Raw genomic sequence first — 24297 nt, forward strand, 5'->3', positions numbered from 1 at the left:
TCAGGGTCCTGGGATCGAGCCCCGCATCGGGCTCCCTGCTCCGCGGGAAGTCTGCTTCTCCCTCTGGCCCCCCACCCCTGCTCATCCTCACTCACACGCTCTCGCTCTCTCGTGCTCTTTCTCTCAAATAGAGAAAATCTTTTTAAAAAGAAGAGAGAAGAGACTGAACTGTATGATTTATTTCAGCTTTAACTTTTATGATTTTGAAAAACATATAGACAAGTAAGGCTTGTAGGAACAGAGAACAATGATCACATCCCTTCCATTATAGCATTTAGCTTTTTTCAGTAGAAGAACCTTTTTTTTCTCGAAAAATTGACATAGCTCTGTACTTTAATGAAAAAATAAGCAGTTGTTTGTAAACCACACAGAAGCATTAACTGTGAAATGGGAATACCTGCTTTTAGACCCCAGGTCCACCACTTCTGAGCTGGGTGACGTCTAGGCCAGTTTCCGGATCTCCCTGTCTCAGACTTTTCATTGTCTACATGGGCATCTGAGCGGCACCTGCCCTCAGACTGTTGCCATGGTGACATGAGTGGCCAGAGTAAAGCACGGAAGTGACACCTGGCACATACGAGTGCTGGCTAGGTGGTGGTGGTACTAGTTGACACATTTTTCTGTTATAATACATTCAATTGAGAATCTGTTGAATGTGTTGAGCGGTCTTCTAAGAGAAACTGCACATACATACTGAGTCATTCAGCATTTCAGGGGAGGCGCAGAGCCCTTGAGACTCATCCCGGACACGTACCGCCCCTCTGCCCACCGAGGATTCGTGCATCTCACACGGATACTCATCCTGCACTGTAGGAGACAGGAGCTCTGACTGCCTGCGTGTTTCACATGAAGAACCTGATTTTCACATCATTTAAGACTTTTACTCACTGCCACTCAGCTCATGAGGGAATGAACCTGGAACCTGAAGTTAACATGTTGGGCTTTAAATCCAACGTCGTTCCAGGACAGGGCTCCGAGTACTTCATGGGACCTGCCTGCTGTCGGGATCGTGGTGCTCAGGCTGCTTCCCTGGTCAGCAGGACACCCAGCACCCAGCCTCACGTGCGCCCGCGTCACTGACAGACGCCGGGAGGAGAGCAGACAGGCGGATACGGACCAGTGCAAAGTCGATTCTGCTCCAGACCTTTACCGCTGCTTCTTCGATACTTTATCCTCACTAAAGCAGTTCGGTGTTTATGAATAATGATGATACTATGCTCTGCCTTTTGTCGTAAAATATTATCTTGTCAGTGTTATATAATATTTTAAGAACTTAAGTATCATTTAACAGAGGAGTGAGCTGATTGAATTATAAATCCAGAATATCAGCGTATGTCGATGAGGGGTGTGACTAACATTTTCAAATGGCGTGAAGAATTGTTATTCTTTCATCAGTTATATAAATATACATAATTATCTTAGGAGAACGTTGGAATACACATTTATTCTTGTGCATGTGCATGTGTGTTTGGCAAAGTGTACGAAACAAAGTTAAGATTTTCTTTCGGTGTGTATTGTGGCAGATGGGGAAGATTATGCGAGGACCATTCATGAAGTTTGTAGCACACGCTGCGTCCTTTACCATTTTTCTGGGACTGCTAGTCATGAACGCAGCTGACAGATTTGAAGGCACCAAACTCCTTCCTAATGAAACCAGCACAGATAATGCAAAACAGCTGTTCAGGATGAAAACCTCCTGCTTCTCGTGGATGGAGATGCTCATTATATCCTGGGTAATAGGTAAAGACTGATATTCTGTCATCCTTTGTGTGTGTGTGTGTGACATTCGCAGCTGGACCAACCAAGGCTGGTTCCTTCACACATCGGGTACACAGATGAATCCCCCACGCTGCAGTGCACCACACACCAGGATTTTCTTCGTGTTTTTAATGCGTGGTTATCTTGAGTTCATTATCAGGGGCACAGTCCTCTCACACACCACGTGCTTTTTAAGTTTCCAAGAAAAACCTGGAAGAAAACAGTAGGATAGTATTGATCAAATCTGGCCAGTGACGAAGTAATGCTATTCATATTTTGGGAGAGCTGGGACTTCAGATTTAAAAACAACCACATGATTTTATGTTGAGACTTAGTAGGAACTGAGCTAATAGTCACTCACATTTATTGAACAGCTATTATGTACAGAACTGTTCAAAGCACTTTACATACATCAGATCGCACAGTTCTGTAATCTGTAACATGACACTAACATCTACTTTATAGTGTTTGCTTTAGATCCCCCACAAAGTAAGCGAAGCAGAGAGAATGCTTAACTACTGCACTCTTTGTCTTTGGAATCAATCATACACATGGCTTGTTGTTAAGTATAATGCAAATGAGAAAGGTATTTCAATCGGATGTTTATGAACAAATAAATTCAGTAGTTAGGTGGTGCCTTTGTTAGGTAAGGAGGGTACCCAGGTGAATGAGACAGAGCCCTTGCAGGGAAGGAAGTTAAGTGTGGGGGTCAGGTCAATACGTAAATCGATGGCTGAAACCTATGTGACAAATACTATAATTGAGGCGTTATTAGGATAATATGAACATACACAGGTTGGGTATCTAAGTCTGAGTGAGGTGGGATGTAGGAAGGGCAGAGAAGGCCTCCCTGCATAGCAGCTTCCATCTAAGACTTTGGAGCGAAGGCAGTGTCACCCGACTGAGTGTTTGGGGACTAAGGACACTACAAGGCCTGGAAACATTGCGTGCAAAGCTGTGGAGCTAGGACGGCCCCTGGCACACCTGAAATGTCAGGTGGTGGGCCCTGCTGGGGCGCAGGTGCATGTCAGGAGGTGGGGCCCTGCTTGTATGCAGGTGCATGTCAGGTGGTGGGCCTGCTGGAGAACAGGCGCATGTCCGGAGGAGGGCCCCGCTGGAGCATAGGTGCATGTCTGGAGGTGCCCCTACCCCCCCGCTGGGGCACAGGTGCATGTCAGGTGGTGGGTCCCTGCTTGTATGCAGGTGCATGTCCGGAGGCGGGCTCCGCTGGAGCATAGGTGCATGTCTGGAGGTGCCCCTCCCCCCCCGCTGGGGCACAGGTGCATGTCAGGAGGTGGGGCCCTGCTTGTATGCAGGTGCATGTCCGGAGGCAGGCTCCGCTGGAGTGTAGGTGCATGTCCGGAGGGGGGCTCTGCTGGAGTGCAGGTGCATGTCTGGAGCTGAGCTCTGGCTAGAGCGCAGGTGCCTTCGAAGGCAGGGGTGGTGGTAGGCGGGGTGGCGAGATGGCCGATGGTGGCTTTCAGCATTGGGGACGGGGTGCCACCACATCTTAGCGAGGTGACAGCAGCTGAGAGGTGGGTAAGTCTGGAGGCTGAGAGAGGACCATGGCCTCCTCCCAACCAAGTCGGGTGAGGGCGGGGACTCAGGCCTCGAGGAAGCGGGGCTGGGAGTTCACTGCGCACACAGGGGGGGCAGTGTGGACTCCACCTGGGATCACTGGGTGGTGGCTGCGCTTCTCTGGTGGGGGGACAGAGGGACATTCCTGCTTGGCACCAAGAGCATGGTGGGTCTGGGTTGTGGTTGGCTTTGAAGGGCCTGAAAATGGGATTTTCAGGTGACGATGTCCACTAAATACTGGAACGCACAACACTGCATCACCTTAGAGAAAGGAGAGCTTGATTTGTCACTATTTCTTTTCTAATTTAATTGACATTTACCAGATACCATAGAACTATGAGAAATAAATTACATTTCACTGTGAGCATTTGATTTAAAATAAGAACAATCATTTGGACATTGGCTTTATCTCGTTAAACTAACCACCTACATGCTGGTTTTTCTATATTTAAAGTATATACAAAGTTTTATTTATATGTTTTAGTATATATAAAGTACGTAACACAGTGCTTGGCACATAGGGTATGTTTAATAAATTTCAGATAATTATGATTATTATTAAACTTTTCATTAAGAGTTCATGTTACTTTTAGGGGCGCTTGGGCGGCTCAGTCAGTTAAGTGTCCTGCTCAGGTGTTTTTTATTTTTTTAAGATTTTATTTATTTGAGAGGGAGAGAGAGAGCACGAGCTAGGGGAGGGGCAGAGGGAGAAGCAGGCTGCCCGCAGAGCAGGGAGTCACCATACCTTACCTGCCAGGTGCCCCTGAACATCTTTTAAATATACTTCTATGTATAGAATCAATGGATTAAAGATTGTCGTTTGATGGGGTGCCTGGGTGGCCCTGTCGGTGAAACATCCAACGCTTGACATCAGCTCAGGTCTTGATCTCAAGGTTGTGAGTTCAAGCCCCGAGTTGGGCTCCACGCTGCGCGTAGAGACTACTTAAGAAATAAAAAAATAAAGATTGTTGTTTGAGCCCTCTCAAGCTTTGTCAGATTGCCTTCCAGGATCCACTGCTATGGCTGGCCTCAGATCTGCGGGGACATGGGAGTTAGGGTTGGATGGGTGGGGTGTGGCCAGATTTTGAAGGGATTTAAATCTCAGGCTGAAACCTTTCAAACTGATTTTGTTTTATTGATGAGCTAAAGCTGGAATGAAATTGAATTGCACCATTTTAACCCCTTTCCAATGCAGGCATGATATGGGCCGAATGTAAAGAAATTTGGACGGAAGGCCCCAAGGAATACTTGTTTGAGTTGTGGAATATGCTTGATTTTGGTATGTTAGCGATCTTTGCGGCATCATTCATTGCAAGATTCATGGCATTTTGGCATGCTTCCAAAGCCCAGCGCATCATTGATGCAAATGATACTCTGAAGGACTTGACCAAGGTCACATTGGGAGACAACGTGAAGTATTACAATTTGGGTGAGTCTGTACTGCACAATGTAAGTTAATAAAAATGCAGAGTTTCCCGATAAAAGAGAGTCAGTCAGAGTTTGGTTACTACTCAGATCTCACAGAATTACTGGCTTCTTCAGGAGCATCTGTGTCTGAAGAAGCAGACTCCCTGCTCCTACCTGTGGTCTTTCTCCTGGCTGGAAACCTCTGAATCACAAGAATCCTGTCATTTTTCTCTCTTGGACCAGTTGGCAAACTGCCGTTGAGAATGCCTGTCGTATGTCTTAGATTGATTTTCTTTGTGTCTGCTGAAGACAGCACACGTTTGAGTGTCACTTCCATTTGAGGTACTAAACTATGTGACCACAAGGGACCAGTTGGAAACCCGGATGGCTCCTCGTAAGTCACACCACTGTTCCCCAACCAGGCTTTGAACTCGATGCGAAACAGAAAGCTGATCAAGTTCAGGGTGGATGAGCTAGTCTCTTAGCCAGTGGGCTCAGTACAGTCCCCCCCAGATGAGGCAGATGTGTCCTCGGGTCTCCAGACAGTGGTGGACAGGGTGGCCAGTATGAGATGGTGTGAGATGCCTTCATGGAGGAGCAGATGAGATTCTCAGGAAAAGGAGGACGGAGCTGAGCCCAGTATACTCAGTTATCCACCCTCCCAGGGTAGCAACCAGAGGAGGCTTTCCACCCCCCAGGAGGAAGGGGAATCAGGATGCAAACAGATTCAGTGGGTGCTTAGGGGAAGTCCCTCCTTGAAGAACCCTGAAGTGGGGACGATAGATCCCCTTTTCAATACTCATTTCAAATGCCCTGGTAAGAAATCCGTTAATGTTCGGCTGACATCTCTGTGGGTTTATTGGCTGTATCACATAGAGATATCTTTATTAGCATTTTTAAATATTTATTTTAATGGTTAACACTTCTTCAATACACAGAATTTTAAAAAGTCACAGCTATCTATCTATGCATTGTACTCATAGACTTACTATAAAACAGGAAACTGCTTTTACTAGTCTCTTGTATCCCTTCCTGATTTCACGTCCCAGCAAATAAGCAAATATAATCCTATTTTTCCTCTCTCTTACACATCGTTTTGCATTTTTCTTCATAATGGTTTCTTAATTGGGTTTTGATGACCTAATATAATAATGCCAGAAAAATGAAAAAATGAATACTTGCTACATTTTTATGCGAAAAATGGACATTTTTGAGCGACCAATAAGAATTACTTCTAGTACGTTGAAATAACTGCCAGGATTTTGCAAACCCCAGATTACATTACAGTGGAATTATAAGTTTAAGGTTCAATGATAAATGCTACCCTTTGTGTAGTGCTGACATGTTCTACGCACCAAGTATATGTTGGCCTATTGAATTTTCAAGTAGATGAGAGAGGGAGGAGCGGTAGTATCTCATTTTTAAAGATGGGAAAATAAAAATAAGAGAAGTTAATCTGTACCAGTTTTTACACACACACACACACACACACACACACACACACACACACGAATTTTTGCAGATACCAAGTCCCTAGTTTGAACTCTTAACCATTATGCTATATTCTTATGGAAAATTACCAGCAAATCAGGAGGGTCATTTTCTTCTAATTCAGAAGCTTCAATATACTCAACCCTTAAAGATCAAATTTCCAACAGACATTTGATTGCTAATGTAATTATATTTCTTTAGCAGAAAAGAAGTTACCTAAGTAAACAACTTACAGAAACTCATGATAACTCTTGTCTTTCCTCTTTCCTAGCCAGGATCAAGTGGGACCCCTCTGATCCTCAAATCATATCTGAAGGTCTTTATGCAATTGCTGTAGTTCTGAGTTTCTCAAGAATAGCTTATATTTTACCAGCCAACGAAAGCTTTGGACCTCTGCAGATATCGCTTGGGAGAACAGTGAAGGACATCTTCAAGTTCATGGTCATATTCATCATGGTGTTCGTGGCCTTCATGATTGGGATGTTCAACCTCTACTCCTACTACATTGGTGCAAAACAAAATGAAGCTTTCACAACGTATGTGATCTCAGATGTTCTGATGGTAGAGATTGCAGATTAACTAAATGTTAGCTTAACAGCGTTCATAGGTGTCCTTGGGGTGGGTGATGTTTTGGCGAAGACTTCATCTCCAGTGAGAGAATTTTTAAATGAATTGGAAAAACTCGAAAATGTAGGCACCTTCCTAATACTAAGTCGTTAATAACTAACATTTTTAGCGCCAGTTACTCTGGTAAAATACCTCACTCACATCATTTCATTATCTCTGTTTCACAAAAAGAAGAAACTGAAGCTCAGAAAAGTTAAATAATATGCTGAATGTTGCATAGCCGCTAGCCTATGGAAAAGCCGGGACCTCAGCCCTTGTCCCGGACTCTAGCCCCTGCACTCTTATAACGTATGCTTAGAATCGATTACTCAAATGTTAGGTCGTCTGTGTTACAATGAGAAGCGCCAACTGAAATGTGACCTATTATTAGCCATAGTCTTGTCAGTGCAGTTTATCAGAGAGATGACACCAGCTTGGTTAAGCCGGGGGGCTTCGCTTTGGTCAATAATTACGCATAAAGCATTGACATTCCCACCCAAGACTTGTCAGTGATTTTGGTAGTAATGTCTTTGTTTATACTGTCATATTTTCCTTAAGACACACACTATTATTATCTACTTATTGGACACGAGTAGAAGTATAGATAAGCAGGAAACCTAATAGGACTCTAACAAACTGTATTATTTTTATTTATTAATACATTTAACATTTCCATTGCCAAGGCTATGGATTGCTTAAACGTTGCTATCTGTGGTTATGAAGTTATGTTAATAGCATTTTTTAAGTCCTTATTATGTGCCAGATATTGAGCTGAGTGCTTCATCCCTGCAACCATCTGGGAAATAAAAATTATTGTACCCATAGTACAGAAAACAGGTTCAGAGAAGTAAAGAATTTTGTCATGAATATCTGGTGATTCACAAAGACACTAAATCAACTCACTTTTATTCTGGGATTATTGTCATTTATATACTGTACTATCTCTTTATTTTTCCCCAGAGTGGAGGAGAGTTTTAAGACACTGTTCTGGGCTATCTTTGGACTTTCTGAAGTGAAGTCAGTGGTCATCAACTATAATCACAAATTCATTGAAAACATTGGTTATGTTCTTTATGGAGTCTATAATGTCACAATGGTCATTGTTTTGCTCAATATGCTAATTGCAATGATCAACAGTTCCTTCCAGGAAATTGAGGTATAATTTCTATACATTTGTATGCTCTGTGACTACATGTTTTAACTTATTCCAGGCATCAACTCAGCAATGTGGTGAAAGTACATTCTCCTTTTCCTCATTTTTTTTTTTTTTTTTATTTTTTTTTTTAAAGATTTTATTTATTTATTTGATAGAGACACAGCGAGAGAGGGAACACAATCAGGGGGAGTGGGAGAGAGAGAAGCAGGCTTCCCGCTGAGCGGGGAGCCCGATGTGGGGCTCGATCCCAGGACCCTGGGACCATGACCTGAGCCGAAGGCAGACGCTTAACGACTGAGCCACCCAGGCGCCCCTCCTTTTCCTCATTTGTTCTTTGCCTGTTTTATATACTTGTCTGGCCAGTAATCTAGAAAATATTAACTCTTTGCTTGGAGAAATGTTGTCCAACTCATTATGTAAAAAAAAAACAGTAGAAATACTATGTCAGGTTGAATTTATATTTTATTTAAAAAAATTATTGCTTATAAATACGACTAGTCTCCAAATCCTTTTCGTAGTGCTGTTCAAAATTGACCCTTTCCCAAATTTAGCATGATAGAATAAGTTTTTATTCCAGAAATTTTGGTCAAATTTATGATCTCCTGCAGAACAGATTAATCAAATTTATGATCTCCTGCAGAACAAAAGAGTGAATAATTTTTCATGGTGTTTTTTAGAATGTAGAAAAATACATTTATATCTTTCAGAGTATTTATAAACACATGCACATTTTGAGATCTTTCGTTCTGTAAGTCTGGTAAAATTTCAGATTTTGGAAAGAGTGAGTAGAACTTTAACATTTAAGAAAAATCTTGGACTGGTCTTTGGGGTCTGAGAGTGTTTGCAAGCTCTAGCTACACGGTGTTAGAAGAATCTGGGTGATTCTGTTTATGCCTCTCTTTGTTCAACTGTCATGTGTGTCTGTATAGGATGATGCTGATGTGGAATGGAAATTTGCAAGGGCCAAACTTTGGTTTTCCTACTTTGAGGAGGGAAGAACTCTACCTGTTCCTTTCAACCTGGTGCCAAGTCCAAAGTCCCTGTTTTATCTCTTACTGAGACTTAAAAAATGGATTTCTGAGATGTTCCAGGGCCATAAGAAAGGTTTCCAGGAGGATGCAGAGATGAACAAGGTAATTTGACTTGATAATTTAAAATTATATTTTTAAACATTATGATCATTAAAACCATGGTACTACATCCTTTTAAAAAGAAGTGGTCCATGATGACATGTCCAGTCATTCCCAAATCAGCATGGTCCTTTGGCTTGTGTCTGTTTAGCAGGAGCTTACTGGAAATTTCCTACTTAAAAGAATGTAGGAAAAATTCATGACCTGTAACTATAATAAAGTATCACCTGTAGTGGGCGCCATGTTTGCTCTTGTGGCTTCAGGCCCCCCCGCCCCCCCTTCAGTTCACACAGCATGGTGAAGCATCAGTAGCCGATGATGATGTGGGGGACTTTGACAGACTCTTCTACATTGAAAACTTCAGAAATCAATTACTCGCATGTAATATGGGAGACTAGGCTTGGCATTAAGTAGTTCAAGAAAGAAAGATCGAAGGGTATTAACCAGAAACAGTTACCCCATGTGGCAGTGTGATATCAAGAAGCCATAAAAGAAAGACATTCAGCGTGTAGATGAGCAGGTAGGATGTTCAGAAGTGTTTCAGGCACAGGTGGGATGTTGTGTAGAAGTGTGTACGGGGTGAGGGCTGTCCTCTACACCCAGGGGAACATTGAGATAGATTCATTCAGAGGAGAAGGGCCAGCGTGGGGACAGGTGTGGATAAGGTGTCATATGATGGGGAATGGAAGGATCTGGCTGTTACATCCAAAGAAGGAGGATTGAAGGGGAACAAGGTAAATATCTTTAGAACTCCCAATTTTGACTAGGGTGTATACTTGTTTTTTTTTTTTTCTTTTTGTCTCTTCAAAAACAGGAAGAGAGGAAATGGGCAAAAGTTGCAAATAGTTCAGTTTTAGTTCTGTGTAAAAACAAACTTGTCATAACAAGATCTATCCAACAGAGGGGGCTGTCTTGTGAAGTAGTGAGTTCCCCATCATTGCAAGCAATCAATAAATGCTGGATGACCAATATTAGGAGTTTTTAGAAGATCTTCCTACAGCTAGTGGGCAGTTGAGCCAAATGATTGTAAAAGTTTCTTGGAATTCTAAGATTCTATCACTGAGAGAAAAGAGAAACATTCTAATTTCTGCTCTGTTTTGCCACTCACCACTTGGGGTTCTCAAGTAAATAATAAGCTCTCTGAGCTTCAGTTTCTCCAAGTGTACTATGGGAATTTATATCTACATATAAAAAAAAATCAAATAAATATGTAAAAGGGCTTTGAGAATTATAAAGCCCTCTTTAAATGTAGTTATTATTATACTATTTGTGTGAAATTTTTGGAAAAATACACCATTTTAATTACCCTCTTAATCTTCCAGTGTCTAACTTCTAGAACTCAGTGAGTTGATGGCAGGAATTTCTCTCACTTTACTTTTAAGTGTGACATTTACAGGTCTAATTAGAACTGCAACCTGAGGGGCGTTCAGTCGTCTGAACATCTGACTCTAGGTTTCGGCTCAGGTCATGATCTCAGGGTCATGAGATTGAGTCCTGGGTCAGGCTCTGCACTCAATGGGGAGTCTGCTTGAGATTCTTTCCCTCTCCCTCTCCCTCCACACCCATAAATATATAAATCTTAAAAAAAAAACAAAAAACTGCAACTGAGGGAACTTAGTGTCCAGATGAAGTTTCTAAGTGCTTACCAATGGGAAGAATCCAGTAAGAACATGTTTCTCTTCTTGAACCTTGCTATAGAATTAGACCCAGGTGGCTTTTAAAATATGGAAAAAAGAGGGGCACCTGGGTGGCTCAGTCGTTAAGCGTCTGCCTTCGGCTCAGGTCATGATCTCAGGGTCCTGGGATCGAGCCCCGCGTCGGGCTCCCTGCTCAGCGGGAAGCCTGCTTCTCCCTCTCCCACTCCCCCTGCTTGTGTTCCCTCTCTCGCTGTGTCTCTCTCTGTCAAATAAATAAATAAAATCTTTAAAAAAAATAAAATAAAATATGGAAAAAAGAATGAAATTGTTTTTGTAATTCTAAATGTAGAATTTGCAGTTGTATTCATTTTACTGTCTGTTTTTAGTTTTATTATTTGTTTCCTATCTATTTTTAAAAGAGAAATGAAGAAAAGAAATTCGGAATTTTGGGAAGTCACGAAGACCTTTCAAAATTACCACTTGACAAAAAACAGGTGAGATCACATTTGAAAATACGAAGTCATGCATATGACCAGGCTTATGTTTTCAGAGAAAAGGACAAATGTTCAGAAGCAATTTCAAGAAACAGGTAATAGACTCACAAGAGAAGTTAACGATTTTAATAATGCCTCAAAGAGTCTGTTATTGAGAGGTGAAAATAATCCGTGTATATATTTAAGAATTGCATATAAATTTAAGGCAGATATTAGACATATATTTCTGGGTACTTATGGGTAATGAAATATAGGAAGGAAGAATTAAAAGGGTAGAGGAACTCATCGGGGACTGAGGGGGCATATGACTGGGGTCCCCACAGCAATGCAGGTGCCCAGGACGCACCCGTAGCGGCTGGTTGGGGAAATCAGTGCCCACTGTAGTCAGTGCAGCTCATAAGGAGCAGTGGGCCCTGCAGGTGCGTTAGCCCCTACCATGGGCGGCAGCAATCCCAACCATGAGGACGTTTGCTTCCTCCTCGTGTGCACGGTGGGGGCACAATACAGGCTGTCACCAAGGGGCATTATCGATGAAATCATTAGGGGAAGGGCGGGGTGTCCAGTAGGACTTGCGTTCAGCTGCACATAATAAAAGCATCGCGGAGGTTTAAACGAGACAGCTGTGTGTCCCTCTCTTGTTGAAGTCCTCAGACTTAGGCCCTGCAGGACTGTTGCCAGGGTGGAGGCTCCGTGATTCTCCGGGGTTTGCTGTAGTCAGACCCAGATGACAGCTTCATGTCTCCCATCACAGCCGCTTGTCAGACCGGACGAGGAGTCCAGGTCAGAGGCCATTTTGCTTTGTTTTCAAGCTAAGTCCGTTACCTCCCCCAACAAAACCAGAATGCTAGGAAGTATTGATACAGTATCGATCTAAGTACTGGGAAGATTGGGATCTCATCTCACCTCCCGCCCCACAGCAGTAATTCAATGTGCTTCCCAAGCCTTACTTTCCTCATCTGTAAAGTAGGGAGGGCCAAGTTGTGAACCCATCACACAGGATTGTTGGGAGGATTCGGTGATGCTTTGTGAATGACAGACATACTTGTGCTGAACGGATGATGCATGCATGAGAACAAATCATTGCAAAATATGAGAAAAATTCAAGGGAATAAAAATTTCTGTTTTCCTTTATGATAGAAACTATAGTATCTCAGAAATCAAATAACTCTATTTTCTTTGTAATTTCTCCAAAAATGTAGAAAATTAAAATTTATTCTAATCGTCTGAAAAATGCATTTTATATCCTTTGGTAAAAAGATTTATTTATTTATTTTAGAGAGAAAGAGAGAGCATGTGCATGTGGGTGGGGGGCAGTGGGGCGTGCCAGGACGGAGAATCCAAGCAGATCCCGTGCTGAGCACGGAGCCCGACGTGGGGCTCAATCCCACAACCCCGAGATCACAACCTGAGCCAAAACCAAGAGTCAGATGCCCAACCAACAGAGCCACCCAGGCGCCCTGCATTTTATATCTTTTAAAGAGGGTTGGATCACCTGACAGTTTCCAATACCACCTATTTTAATCCTGGATTAAAATAAAGTCTTTAAGAGCAATATTGAGCCTGTGTATCTGACCCCAGTTGTGAATCAATGAAATGTCAATTCTAATGTCAGTTGAACCATCCTGAGACCCTTTGGTGTGTTTTTTTGTTGTGCCATTGTGGAGATGTGCTGCTCATATCTTCTTTCAAGGAATGTGATCAGCAGACAGCCTCTAGTGCCTTTGGGGTCCCCCAGCTTTCCCACGGTAGCCACACTCTAGGTCCCAGGCATTTCCCGCAGGACCCGTCCTGGGGCCGTCTTTGTGCTCAGCTCCCTGTTGGCTTGGCTGACTTTCTGAGTCTTCTTGCCCTCCGCGCTTTCACGGGTGAGCCAAGCCTCAGGTTCTGGAAGCTTTCTCTGCCTCCCCTGCTCCTACTCCCCGTTGTCTCTCAGAGGCATGATTCTGGGTACAGCTCATACTTCTAACTTGGTCTTGGCATTTGATTCCCAGAGGACCAAAGTAACACAACTATCTCCTTTACTTGCCCTGGCCGTGTAAGCTTGTGATGAACAAAACTTGGGACACATACCTTGCTTTTGCTTGATACATCAACTGCATTCCTGGGAGAATGCTTTTTAAAGCAACCATTTATATTTCTAATCGATTTTGCCTGTTGTTACTGAGAGGGACTCCCACTGGGACGTGCTTGGCCCTAACAGGTACTAAGAAAAACCCTCATAGTTCATTCTTCCTTACCCAGTGTGCGTGGCTTTGCTTTCTTTTCCATAAGGTCTACGTCTGAAACAGTCAGGTTTCCATTTCACTTGGATCTTCTCTCTGACCCCTTGAGGGTTACCGAGGTCAGGCTCATGAGTACTGTCTTCACAGCTCTGCAGACCCGCCACGGAAATCAGGAGGATGAGCCACGTAATAATGCTGTTACCTTGGATGATGCCCTGCAGCTCTGAAGGTCACTGAGTTGGGTGGCTGCTAGCATTAGCTTTTCAGACTCAGTCTGAAAAGGTGGCGTAGTTAAAGTCAGTTCCGCCGTCCTGCATGCCCTGCGTAAACTGAAAGTGCCAAATTACTTCTTGGAGAACGGCTCTCTGCAAGCTCCAGGAAAGATCACGCCCAACTGGCCGGTTTGAGAACGGCCTGCGCGCCCGACACGGTAGACCGATGAGGAGCACACACGTTATTGCTGCATTTTCTGTCCACTCGGCTCTGGGTTGAGTGAGATGTGGAGGTCATGTTTATTAGTTATATATCTGGGAACTGATTAGGTCAGAGGCTGTCTAATCAATCATCGCTGCTCCAGGGCGGCGTCTCCACTTGATTTTGCACAAAGTCCCAATCCCCTTCTCCGGGCATATTGAGTTAAAATCTGTGGCGGTGGGCTTGGTTGGCAGTGTGTATTCTAATAAGGAGGTCGCATATTCTAACACCATCTGGGGTGGGATCACAGAACCCTCCATTCCCTGAATGACTGTCACGGACACGTCCGTCCACAGCAGTATTCAGCGTGAAGCAGGCGTGAGCCCACACAGTGGGTAGGAGATACTTACCTCCCACAGCCGTGCGTGAAGCAGGCGTGAGCCCACACAGTGGGTAGGGGATACTTACCTCCCACAGCCGTGCGTGAAGCAGGCGTGAGCCCACACAGTGGGTAGGGGATACTTACCTCCCACAGCCGTGCGTGAAGCAGGCGTGAGCCCACACAGTGGGTAGGAGATACTTACCTCCCACAGCCGTGCGTGAAGCAGGCGTGAGCCCACACAGTGGGTAGGGGATACTTACCTCCCACAGCCGTGCGTGAAGCAGGCGTGAGCCCACACAGTGGGTAGGGGATACTTACCTCCCACAGCCGTGCGTGAAGCAGGCGTGAGCCCACACAGTGGGTAGGAGATACTTACCTCCCACAGCCGTGCGTGAAGCAGGCGTGAGCCCACACAGTGGGTAGGGGATACTTACCTCCCACAGCCGTGCGTGAAGCAGGCGTGAGCCCACACAGTGGGTAGGGGATACTTACCTCCCACAGCCGTGCGTGAAGCAGGCGTGAGCCCACACAGTGGGTAGGGGATACTTACCTCCCACAGCCGTGCGTGAAGCAGGCGTGAGCCCACACAGTGGGTAGGGGATATTTACCTCCCACAGCCGTGCGTGAAGCAGGCGTGAGCCCACACAGTGGGTAGGAGATACTTACCTCCCACAGCCGTGCGTGAAGCAGGCGTGAGCCCACACAGTGGGTAGGAGATACTTACCTCCCACAGCCGTGCGTGAAGCAGGCGTGAGCCCACACAGTGGGTAGGGGATACTTACCTCCCACAGCCGTGCGTGAAGCAGGCGTGAGCCCACACAGTGGGTAGGGGATACTTACCTCCCACAGCCGTGCTGGCTGTTAGCCTCGTCGAGCACTGGCTGTGTACCAGCTGTGTGTTCTACACAACTTATCTCTTGAATTACCACGAGGAGGGAGGGAAAACTATTTCCCCCGTTTTATGCATTAGCAACCTGAGGATATAGGGCTGAAGTTCCTGGCGCAGAGTCGCATTTCAGACAAATGACGGAGCCAGAATCGAATTCACATCTACTGGATTCTGGAGCAGGAGCTCCGGAAGCACCGACGCACGGGCGCGCTGTCTCCTATCTGCATCCCTGCCGACGGCACAGGGTGTCTGCACGGTTTGAGCTCCTCGCCTCGTTCCCGTCCTCAGGCTAAATGCTTGCATCAAGCTAACTCCTGGGAAAGGGGCGAAAGAAAGCATGAAGAAGGCAGGAACTGGGTATAAATGCAGAGAATAGGCAGCAGCTCCTTGGGTAGCTGTAGACGCCGCGTCCTGCCCCCAGGGGGTCATGCAGCTTCCCGGCACCGCGAGGGAGTTTCTCCCCATGTACGATTTCTTTCCTAGAATCGTCTGACACATATTTATTAAATACCTATGTGTTAGATAGATACCTATGTGTTAAATATCTATGTGTTAGACACTGATTAGAATTTTTTGTTATATTTGCATCCAATTTCATATTTCAGGTTTAGAGAAGAGCTAGTCACATAAAAACGATCCGAATGAATTTGTAACTGCTTAGTCATAGACCATTGAATGCCACCCGTGGTTCCCAGCCAGGGGTGGTCTGGATCCCTCACTACCAGCGCCTCAGGATGCATTCGTAATTCCTGGGGACACTGTGGCTGTTGCAACCAGAGAGGGGAGCTGTTACAGGCATCTAGCGGGTAGAGGCCGGGGATGCTGCTAAACATTCTACGAGGCACAGGAAGCCTCCACAATGAAGAATCATCCAGCCCAGAGTGTCAGAACTGTTGCAGTTGAGAAACTCCGGACTCTGCCCGTGGAGTGCATGCCCTGTTGGGGGGGTGGGGGCGGGACGCTGTGTGTCGTGCTGAAACCGTATGAATGCACGGTAGCTGTGGTCACGGACACCTTGACATCTACACTCTGGAAAATCTACAAGCATACACATTCTCCGGTGAACAGAATACCACTTTCTGGCTTTGCTACCACTCTTACCTCTTCCAAGCCGTCCAGGGTAGGGCACCAGCCTCCTGCCCTAAATTCATTCTTCGTGTTTCAGATGTATCTTTACCTTGTTGCTGAGCTGCCACCCCCTGGTTTATGAACCTGGATTGTACTTGTCTTGTAGAGCAAGGGGTCTAGAAAGCGAGTGGGCCCGTCAGGGACCCAGAAGCTCTTCTTGCTTTCACCATCCACTGCTTTTTCAGCACTTGCCCTCTGTCGGGCGGTGCTTGCTCTGGGGACACTGGGATGAGGTAAACAAAATCCCTCCTTCATTAGAGCCTAGCAGGATGTAGACAAGCCAGTGAATAAAGTAACTGTCAGTTGTGAAACATTGTAAAGGATACAGAAGTCGTAGCTTGCTCAAGATCTCTTTTTCATGGGGTGGGCAGGAAAAGGCTCTCTGAGGAGCTTATGTTTGAAGCTAAATCCCAAAGAGTGAGGCAGAGCAAATCAGCCAGCCAGGCAAAGGGTGTTTCAGGAACTGGGAACAGCAAACACAAAGGCCTTAAATTAGAAAAGAGTAAATGAACGAGGGCCTCGGTGATGTTAATACACTTTTAAGCATGCCCCACCCCCCCCACCAAAAAAAAGATGATCTCTATAGGCATGCAGTGTTGTGAGCTGCCTTAATTGGGGATGGTTGGCATATTGAGTTTTAAGGTCCACACATACATCTTCAAAAAAATCCCAAAGAAACATAATTTTTCACTTTCCTGTTTCCATGAACACCTTTTGGATGTACTAATGGCCTCCAACGAAAGAAGAAATGATTTGCAATCATGAAGCTGTGCATTCATGAATAGGTGGTAAATAAATCAGAGGCATGATGCACCAAGAGTCCCCCTGTCTGGATCCTTTTCCTCTAGGAACCTGTCCTCACCCTCCATGCTTTATCACAACCAGTGGGGGATGAAACTGAGCTTGAATCTAGTCATCCCATTTCATGATGATGCCCTTACGGCGTAAATCACAGTGAAAACCAGGAAGAACTGTATCATCATAAAAATAAGGGAATAGGGCGCCTGGGTGGCTCAGTTGGTTAAGCGACTGCCTTCGGCTCAGGTCATGATCCTGGAGTCCCTGGATCAAGTCCCGCATCGGGCTCCCTGCTCAGCAAGGAGCCTGCTTCTCCCTCTGACCCTCCCCCCTCTCATGTGCTCTCTCTCTCATTCTCTCTGTCTCAAATAAATAAATAAAATCTTAAAAAAAATAAGAGAATAACTACATTTTTAAAAATAAATATTAAAAATTACATTACTAAAAATATAGTTGAAGTTTGCGTTCATTTCATGAATTCATAGATCAGTAGGACTTGAAGGAGCACAGGTGTCCCCTGACTCCCTTTCTTGTCGGATCGAGCGCAGAAAGTTCTGGCGTGTCTTCTGCCACTCCCCAGCAGCCTGTGACAGAGCGAGTTCAGCCTTCAGCTTTATGTCAGGAGCTCGTTCAGAGAACCCATGCTGCCTCTCTTTGCTTAATTTGGCCAATGATATAATTATATCTTCATGTTTTTTGAAGTGAATATAAAGTAAAAGAATATGGATATTTTGCTGACACTTTTAGAGAGGTCGAAAGGAAAGCAAAAACAGCTACGGGGAAAGGCGTGCTGTCTACAGAATATTTTCAGAATTGCATATTGCGCTTTATGGGCCTTACCAGCCTTACTATATGTTTTTCTATTATTATAACTTGGCTAGATCATAACTGTTTTGTTCTCCATTGAATACCCAGACCCTATAGCACAGCATCTACCTATAAACACTCAGTCAGTGTGTACCTGTTCAGTGGGTGAATGTGTGCCGAGCTACTTTATTTCAGCATGTGGCCATTTAAAACATCAAAGCATTGAAGTTAAGGATTTAGTTCTCAATGAGCTTTACTTAGAGCAACTTAGATGTCATTGGGAAATATAAACCATGCCTGTCTTTGAAGATGGTCTTGGAGTTTCTTGTCCTCTGCAAAATAGTTGTGCAGCCGAAAACAAGCAAAAAAAAAAAAAAAAAAATGGAGCTGCTGTGTTTTGCTCAGGTTCTCCTACTTATTTCTTTTTAAAACCAGTTTTTCTTTTTACAAAATGCCATAGTTTCTTTAATCATTCTCTTAGCATTGTAATATGGTCCTTTACAACCTTTATTACAGATTGCTTTAGATCTTTGTTAATTGCCTGTTCAAGCAAATAGATTTTTTGAAAAGTACTGCCCAAATGTGATACTATGCAGATCCTGAAATTCAAATACAGTCATTAGTTACTTCTTGGCATCTGAACAAAGTCTTACCCTGGTGTTACCCCGGGACCCCCATCACACCCTACTGCAGGTGTGGATGCTGTGGTCATTTCTGCTGGCCTGATGCTCCCTTATCAATGGACTTCTGAGATCACCACCATTACTTTCTCAGCTCGTTTGCCTCTCCCTCTATCAGAGACGTACCTGTGGTAAGGGTAAAGTGTCATTCTCATGGCAACACGATTGATCGTCATGAAGTCGAGGAGGCTCCTCAGACAGCCTTGAATAGCCATCAAGAGGCTGAGCACATTCAGGCACCTGTGATTTATCTTGGAAGACAGACTGTCAAGCAAATTAAATGAAAATGTACATATGTAATGAATAAATTCCTATATGTAACTAATAAATATCATCACATTATTTAAAAGAAAAAGAAGAATTTCTAATTCTTTTCAAATTACAGCTTGGGCATAGTAAACAATCAAGTGTGAGGAGCTCAGAAGATTTCCAGTTAAACAGTTTCAATAATCCTCCCAGACAATATCAGGTAAGCATGATATTTTTCTTAAAGAACTAAGGCTAATTATTTGTAATATTTAAAATCCCAAACTATGTGATTCTTTAAATGAAAATAACCTATTATGTTGTTTTTCTCAATATCAAAATAATGTATGAATTCACATATATGCTAAGTACTGGAGATACGTAAGTAAATAAAATAGATGAAGTCTTGGCATCTCAGAGCTTAGAGTCTACATGTTCATTGTAAAGAGTCTATTCTCACGAAAAAACATAACAGAAGAGAGTAAAATGTACCTCAGACCCTACCACTGAGATTTAAGGACTACTTACTTTCTGCCAGGTGATTTATATGTATATGTATAATTTTACATATAATTCAATATTATTTACATGTATATGTAATATTATATAAATGAGAATAAATAACAGTTTTTCACGTCACAAAACATATATTCATATTAATTTTAATGGATATATAGTATTCCTTTGTACAAATATATGATAATTTATTAAAATAATTTCCTATTGATGGACATTGAAGGGTTTTTTCTACTATTATAAGTAGTACTAATGGGGCGCCTGGGTGGCTCAGTCATTAAGCGTCTGCCTTCGGCTCAGGTCATGATCTCGGGGTCCTGGGATCGAGCCCCGCATCGGGCTCCCTGCTCCGCAGGGGGCCTGCTTCTCCCTCTCTCTCTGCCGCCCCCCTCCCTGGCTTGTGCTCTCTCATTTGCGCTCTCTTTGTCTCAAAGAAATGAATAAAATCTTTTAAAAAAATAAGTAGTACTACTATCAACATACTTGTCCATGCCCCCAATTACATCCTTAGAATAAGTTCTTGAAAGTGATATTTTCCTGTCCACCATTTAATTTGGGGTTTAGAGAGTCATATTTGGCTTAACCGTGGATCCACCCAGGACTTCCGGCCCACGGTACTGAGCCTGCTACTCTTCATGAAACGTGTAGGGTGAATGCAACATTCTCACCGGAGAAACTTTGTTACACTGAAACTAGCCATTCCTGAATTACTAGCAAATATAAAACCAAAACTGATTACATTTCTTGGTAAGGGAGGTCAAAGAACGTAAATGAGTGTGTATTTGCTTAATTTCCAGTTTCCACATGCGGTATTATCCACACCTTTAACCTCCCCAACTGAAAGGCTGTGTTTTTCTCTAATACTCTGCAAATAAAGTACAAGCAATGAACATCAAGGAGTAGATGTTTGCTCTAAAACTATTCTTTTCTCAGGAATTAATCTCTGAGTCATTAGCTCCAGTAATGTAAAAATTGCTTTAATAATCTGGTGATAGTATGCATTCCCTGCCAGATAAATCATCTGAATCTTTGTTAGGGATCACTTCTGAAGTCCTGAGGAAGGAAAGACTCACTTATTACAAATGAGAGATTTGTCATAAACATAAAACTGAGGTGGATTTCTCCTTTCTTGGTCTAGAAAATTATGAAGAGGCTCATTAAAAGATACGTACTACAAGCCCAGGTAGATAGAGAGAGTGACGAAGTGAATGAAGGTGAGTCGAACGGGGATGGGTGAGGGTGTGGGGCCTGAGGCCGAGCTGCAGGGAAGCTGGAGGGAATGGGGTGGGAGAGCGACCCTCCAGGGGGAAGAGGACAAGGTCCCCCAGCCGTCAGTGTGAAGAGTGTGGGGACATGGGCTCATTCTCCACAGCCAGGGCAGACGGCACTTGCTACGGAAGTAACCCTCGCTTCTGGGGGCACCTGGGAGGGAGGAGGAAGGGCTTGGGAGGAGAAGGCTGCTGCCCCCGGCTCCTACAGACATGCGCCACTAGTGCCTCCTTTTTACTTTGGGACATGCATTACCATTCTTTCTCTATAATCTTTTCATTCACCAAAAGCTTAGCTGAGGAAATAGAAACCTGCCCCATTAGGAAGTTTCCTTTGAAAGGATTCAAACGACAGATGTGTGTGGAATTAGGACTGGTTTCATTCTGTTTCAGCATCCCTAGTTTCTCTGCATCTGTATTTACAGTTGACTCCCTATCATTCTTGTTTTTCAAAGGGGAACTGAAGGAAATTAAACAGGACATCTCAAGCCTCCGCTATGAACTCCTTGAAGAAAAAACTCAGAATTCAGAAGACCTAGCAGAACTTATTAGAAAACTTGAGGAGAAATTATCAATGGAACCAAATCAAGAGGAAAGCAATAGATAATGCAAAGACTTCCTTTAAAAATCGTATTTATTTGTCCACTTGAAGCCATATTATCTTCCAATTTATTTTTTTAAGTGACAGTGTGACCACCTTTTAAACAAGAAAATGTCCAAAGATAACTTGGATCATCCCATCATCCGAAACCCTAATATTTAATATTTTTGGTCATTGAATTTCATTGTTCAGGCTAAAGTTTGCAGATTATGATGGGAATTGTGCCTGGTTGTTTGACACTTGTTTTTATAACTGCCTTCTTGGGTATAACTATTGTGATGATGTGATTCTGTGTCGTGTCTGCTTGGGGACACTCTCCGTGCAGCATTTCTCTTGAAGGTCACTTCAGGTAACTTCTTGCCTGCTTTATGGGTCCCCTGATGGTGACTTCCAGCCCTGAAACCTAGGGAAAGGTGATCTATGGCTATTTGGAGAATGCTGTTTAATCATCTACTCTGCTTGGCCCCCACAGACTATGATTGGTAATATCTGTGCAAAATGCGATTGAATCTTTCCTGAACTTCCTGACTCATCTCACTGAAAATGTTACACTTAACAGTGAAAAAGTGCTTCCTCTACTGAGCTCCGGAAACATGGTTTAGTTTGTGTGCATGCGCATGTGTGTTTCTGCGCTCACACATGAGTGCGTATGAGATGCTTGTCCTGTTTTCTTTTGCAGCCAATACAGACTCTCGAAACCTCTTATCTTATGGTTTCTTTTTTTTTTTTTTTTACTGTGACTTAAAGATTATTGACCAAATAAGAACCCTTTATTGGAGAAGTATCAAAGTCACAAATGATTGCGGTGATTTGGTCCAATGATAGCATAGTTTTGTGCCATTTCTGAGGGCATTTACAGGGGAATTCCCACATTTGGCGTCGAGTATAAAGAAAAAGAAGTGTGGAGGGAACTTGCAAATACTTACCTGTCACTCCAGTATGTTCTCCCCTCCTGTCAAAATATATCGAACAGGAATCTGCATTTGTACGCATTTGCGGGTGTTCTTACTGATGATTTGACGCAATATCTAAAACAACACAGAGAGAAATGAACATTCATCTGTTCGACCTGACAAACTGCCAACATTTAAATGACGCTGGGCATTAACGGGAAGTGTTGCTTTAAACTCAATAAAGGGAGGCTTCAAATACAAATTTTTAACTTCATTCTAGAGATAAAATGGTCACAAAAGTCTAGTTAACCCCAACTTTGGCTAAATTTAAATCAAAGAAGCTTTATGTAACCAGATCAGAAAATACATCTGAGATTTTATATTCAGTGATTTTGTATTTGTGTGTATTGTTTATTGAGAAGTTACTTGGTAATACAGTAAAGGTGTGCTTTCAAATGTTTTGTGATAATATTTGAATCAGAAGTTGTAAAAACCAACCTCCTACCAAAGGCTCTGTCAGCACATTAAAATAACCCAACATCCACAAAGTCTGTGTAGCGTGCCGAGCAAGACGTTGCCCTCCGTGCCAAGGGGCGCTCTGGCCGCAAATGGGCTCGACTCCAGAGAATCAAGAAAACATACTCAGATTCCCCAGTGTCTTTAGGTCGGGCTGGCCTGACGAGATACAGGTTTTAGGAAGTGCAACAGGCATGATTCTGGCTCTCCCAGTAAAAACACCACCATCAGGTGCTGTCCCGTGACTCTGCCAAATCAATATGTCCTCAAGTCAGTGGATTCTCCTCAAAGTGCAGCTGAGTTGGCCCCTTTTCTAATTTCTTTTCGATTTGGACATGAAAAGAGAAACCAACCGTTATGTTAAGAAAGGCTTTAAAAATGGCAACAAGAGCTTAATTAAAGGCATATTGTCTGTCAAAGATGGTCCTGAGCGTGACTACCCTCCGTGAGTCTCAAGACCGTTGGCTGTAAATCCTGTATTCATGTTGCAGTCAGCCTAACCTTTAAAAATAAAGTGATTCCTTGGTTGAAATGTATTGATCCAACTTGTTCTGTTTGTCGTATTTCTCTTCTCAGATTTGGTGCTTTCTGGAGGCTGGGGCTCCATAAGGAGGGCAGCCCAGTGACGTCTGTGACCACGCGGGTCCTCCGTGAGGGCCAAGGCCACAGTCACGCCTCCTGGCAAACCTGCTCCCACTGAACAAAACCAAGTCCCTGTGTTTGTAGGTCCAGGCCTAGTTTTACTCTCTGCCATGCTCCTTACGCCGAAGCTGAGAAATAATCCAAATTCAGTATGATTCTACTAGGCATAGCCGATGAATTACCAGAACCTACTACTGTCTGCTTAAAACTTTCCCAGGGACTGAGAAGAATGAAAAATGAATGTCTGACCTCAAGGAGCTTGCAAGCAAATAAAGAAACGGGACTTAACACAACTGTTGTTGTGTTGCTCAGTGTTCACTGAGCCTCTACCGTGTGCCAGGCACATGATAGGTGCTTTCCATGAAGAACTGAATTCAAGCTTACTCTATGCTTATAACAACTGTTTGAGGTAAACACTGTTAAGACTCTCATTTTAGAAATGAGAAAATTGGAGCCTCTATTATTCTTTTAAATTTAAATCCAATTAAGTAACATATCATGTATTATTGGTTTCAGAGGTAGAGGTCAGTGATCCATCAGTTGCCTACAACACCCAGTGCTCATCACATCACGTGCCCTCCTTAATGCCCATAACCCGGCTACCCCATCCCCCCACCCCCCTCCCTTCTGTAACCCTCAGTTTGTTTCCCAGGGTCCAGAGTCTCTCATGGTTTGTCTCCCTCTCTGATTTCTTCCCGTTCAGTTTTCCCTCCCTTCCCCTGTGGTCCTCCATGCTATTCCTTATGTTCTACATATGAGTGAAACCATATGATAATTGTCTTTCTCTGACTGACTTATTTCACTCGCATAATCCCCTCCAGTACCATCCACGTTGATGCAAATGGTAAGTGTTCATCCTTTCTGATGGCTGGGTACTCTTCCCTTGTATATATGAACCACATCTTCTTTATCCATTCGTCTGTTGAAGGACATCTTGGCTCCTTCCATAAAAACTGGAGCCTTTAGAAGCTAAGTAACTTGCTCAGAGAGGGTCAGAGCCAGGAACAGAACCCAGGCCTGCCTCACAACAGATGCTTC

General features: G+C 43.7%; 1 protein-coding gene across 2 annotated transcripts in view; it reads left to right on the plus strand.

Moving 5' to 3' along the window:
* The window catches only part of TRPC6 (transient receptor potential cation channel subfamily C member 6), a 110180-nt gene extending 87031 nt beyond the window's left edge, over window positions 1–23149 (plus strand). The window contains exons 5-13 of one of the 2 annotated variants that reach the window (XM_036115890.2): window positions 1524–1740; window positions 4532–4765; window positions 6506–6770; window positions 7801–7996; window positions 8926–9129; window positions 11183–11257; window positions 18963–19046; window positions 20478–20553; window positions 21063–23149. In XM_036115890.2, the coding sequence (XP_035971783.1) occupies window positions 1524–1740; window positions 4532–4765; window positions 6506–6770; window positions 7801–7996; window positions 8926–9129; window positions 11183–11257; window positions 18963–19046; window positions 20478–20553; window positions 21063–21214 (1503 nt within the window). In that variant the 3' untranslated portion in view covers window positions 21215–23149. The remainder of the gene's footprint in view (window positions 1–1523; window positions 1741–4531; window positions 4766–6505; window positions 6771–7800; window positions 7997–8925; window positions 9130–11182; window positions 11258–18962; window positions 19047–20477; window positions 20554–21062) is intronic. The other variant, XM_036115891.2, reaches the window with a different exon arrangement.
* Window positions 23150–24297: the final 1148 nt, after the last annotated feature.

Source organism: Halichoerus grypus, chromosome 11 (assembly GCF_964656455.1).
Source record: "Halichoerus grypus chromosome 11, mHalGry1.hap1.1, whole genome shotgun sequence".
Lineage (NCBI taxonomy): Eukaryota > Metazoa > Chordata > Mammalia > Carnivora > Phocidae > Halichoerus > Halichoerus grypus.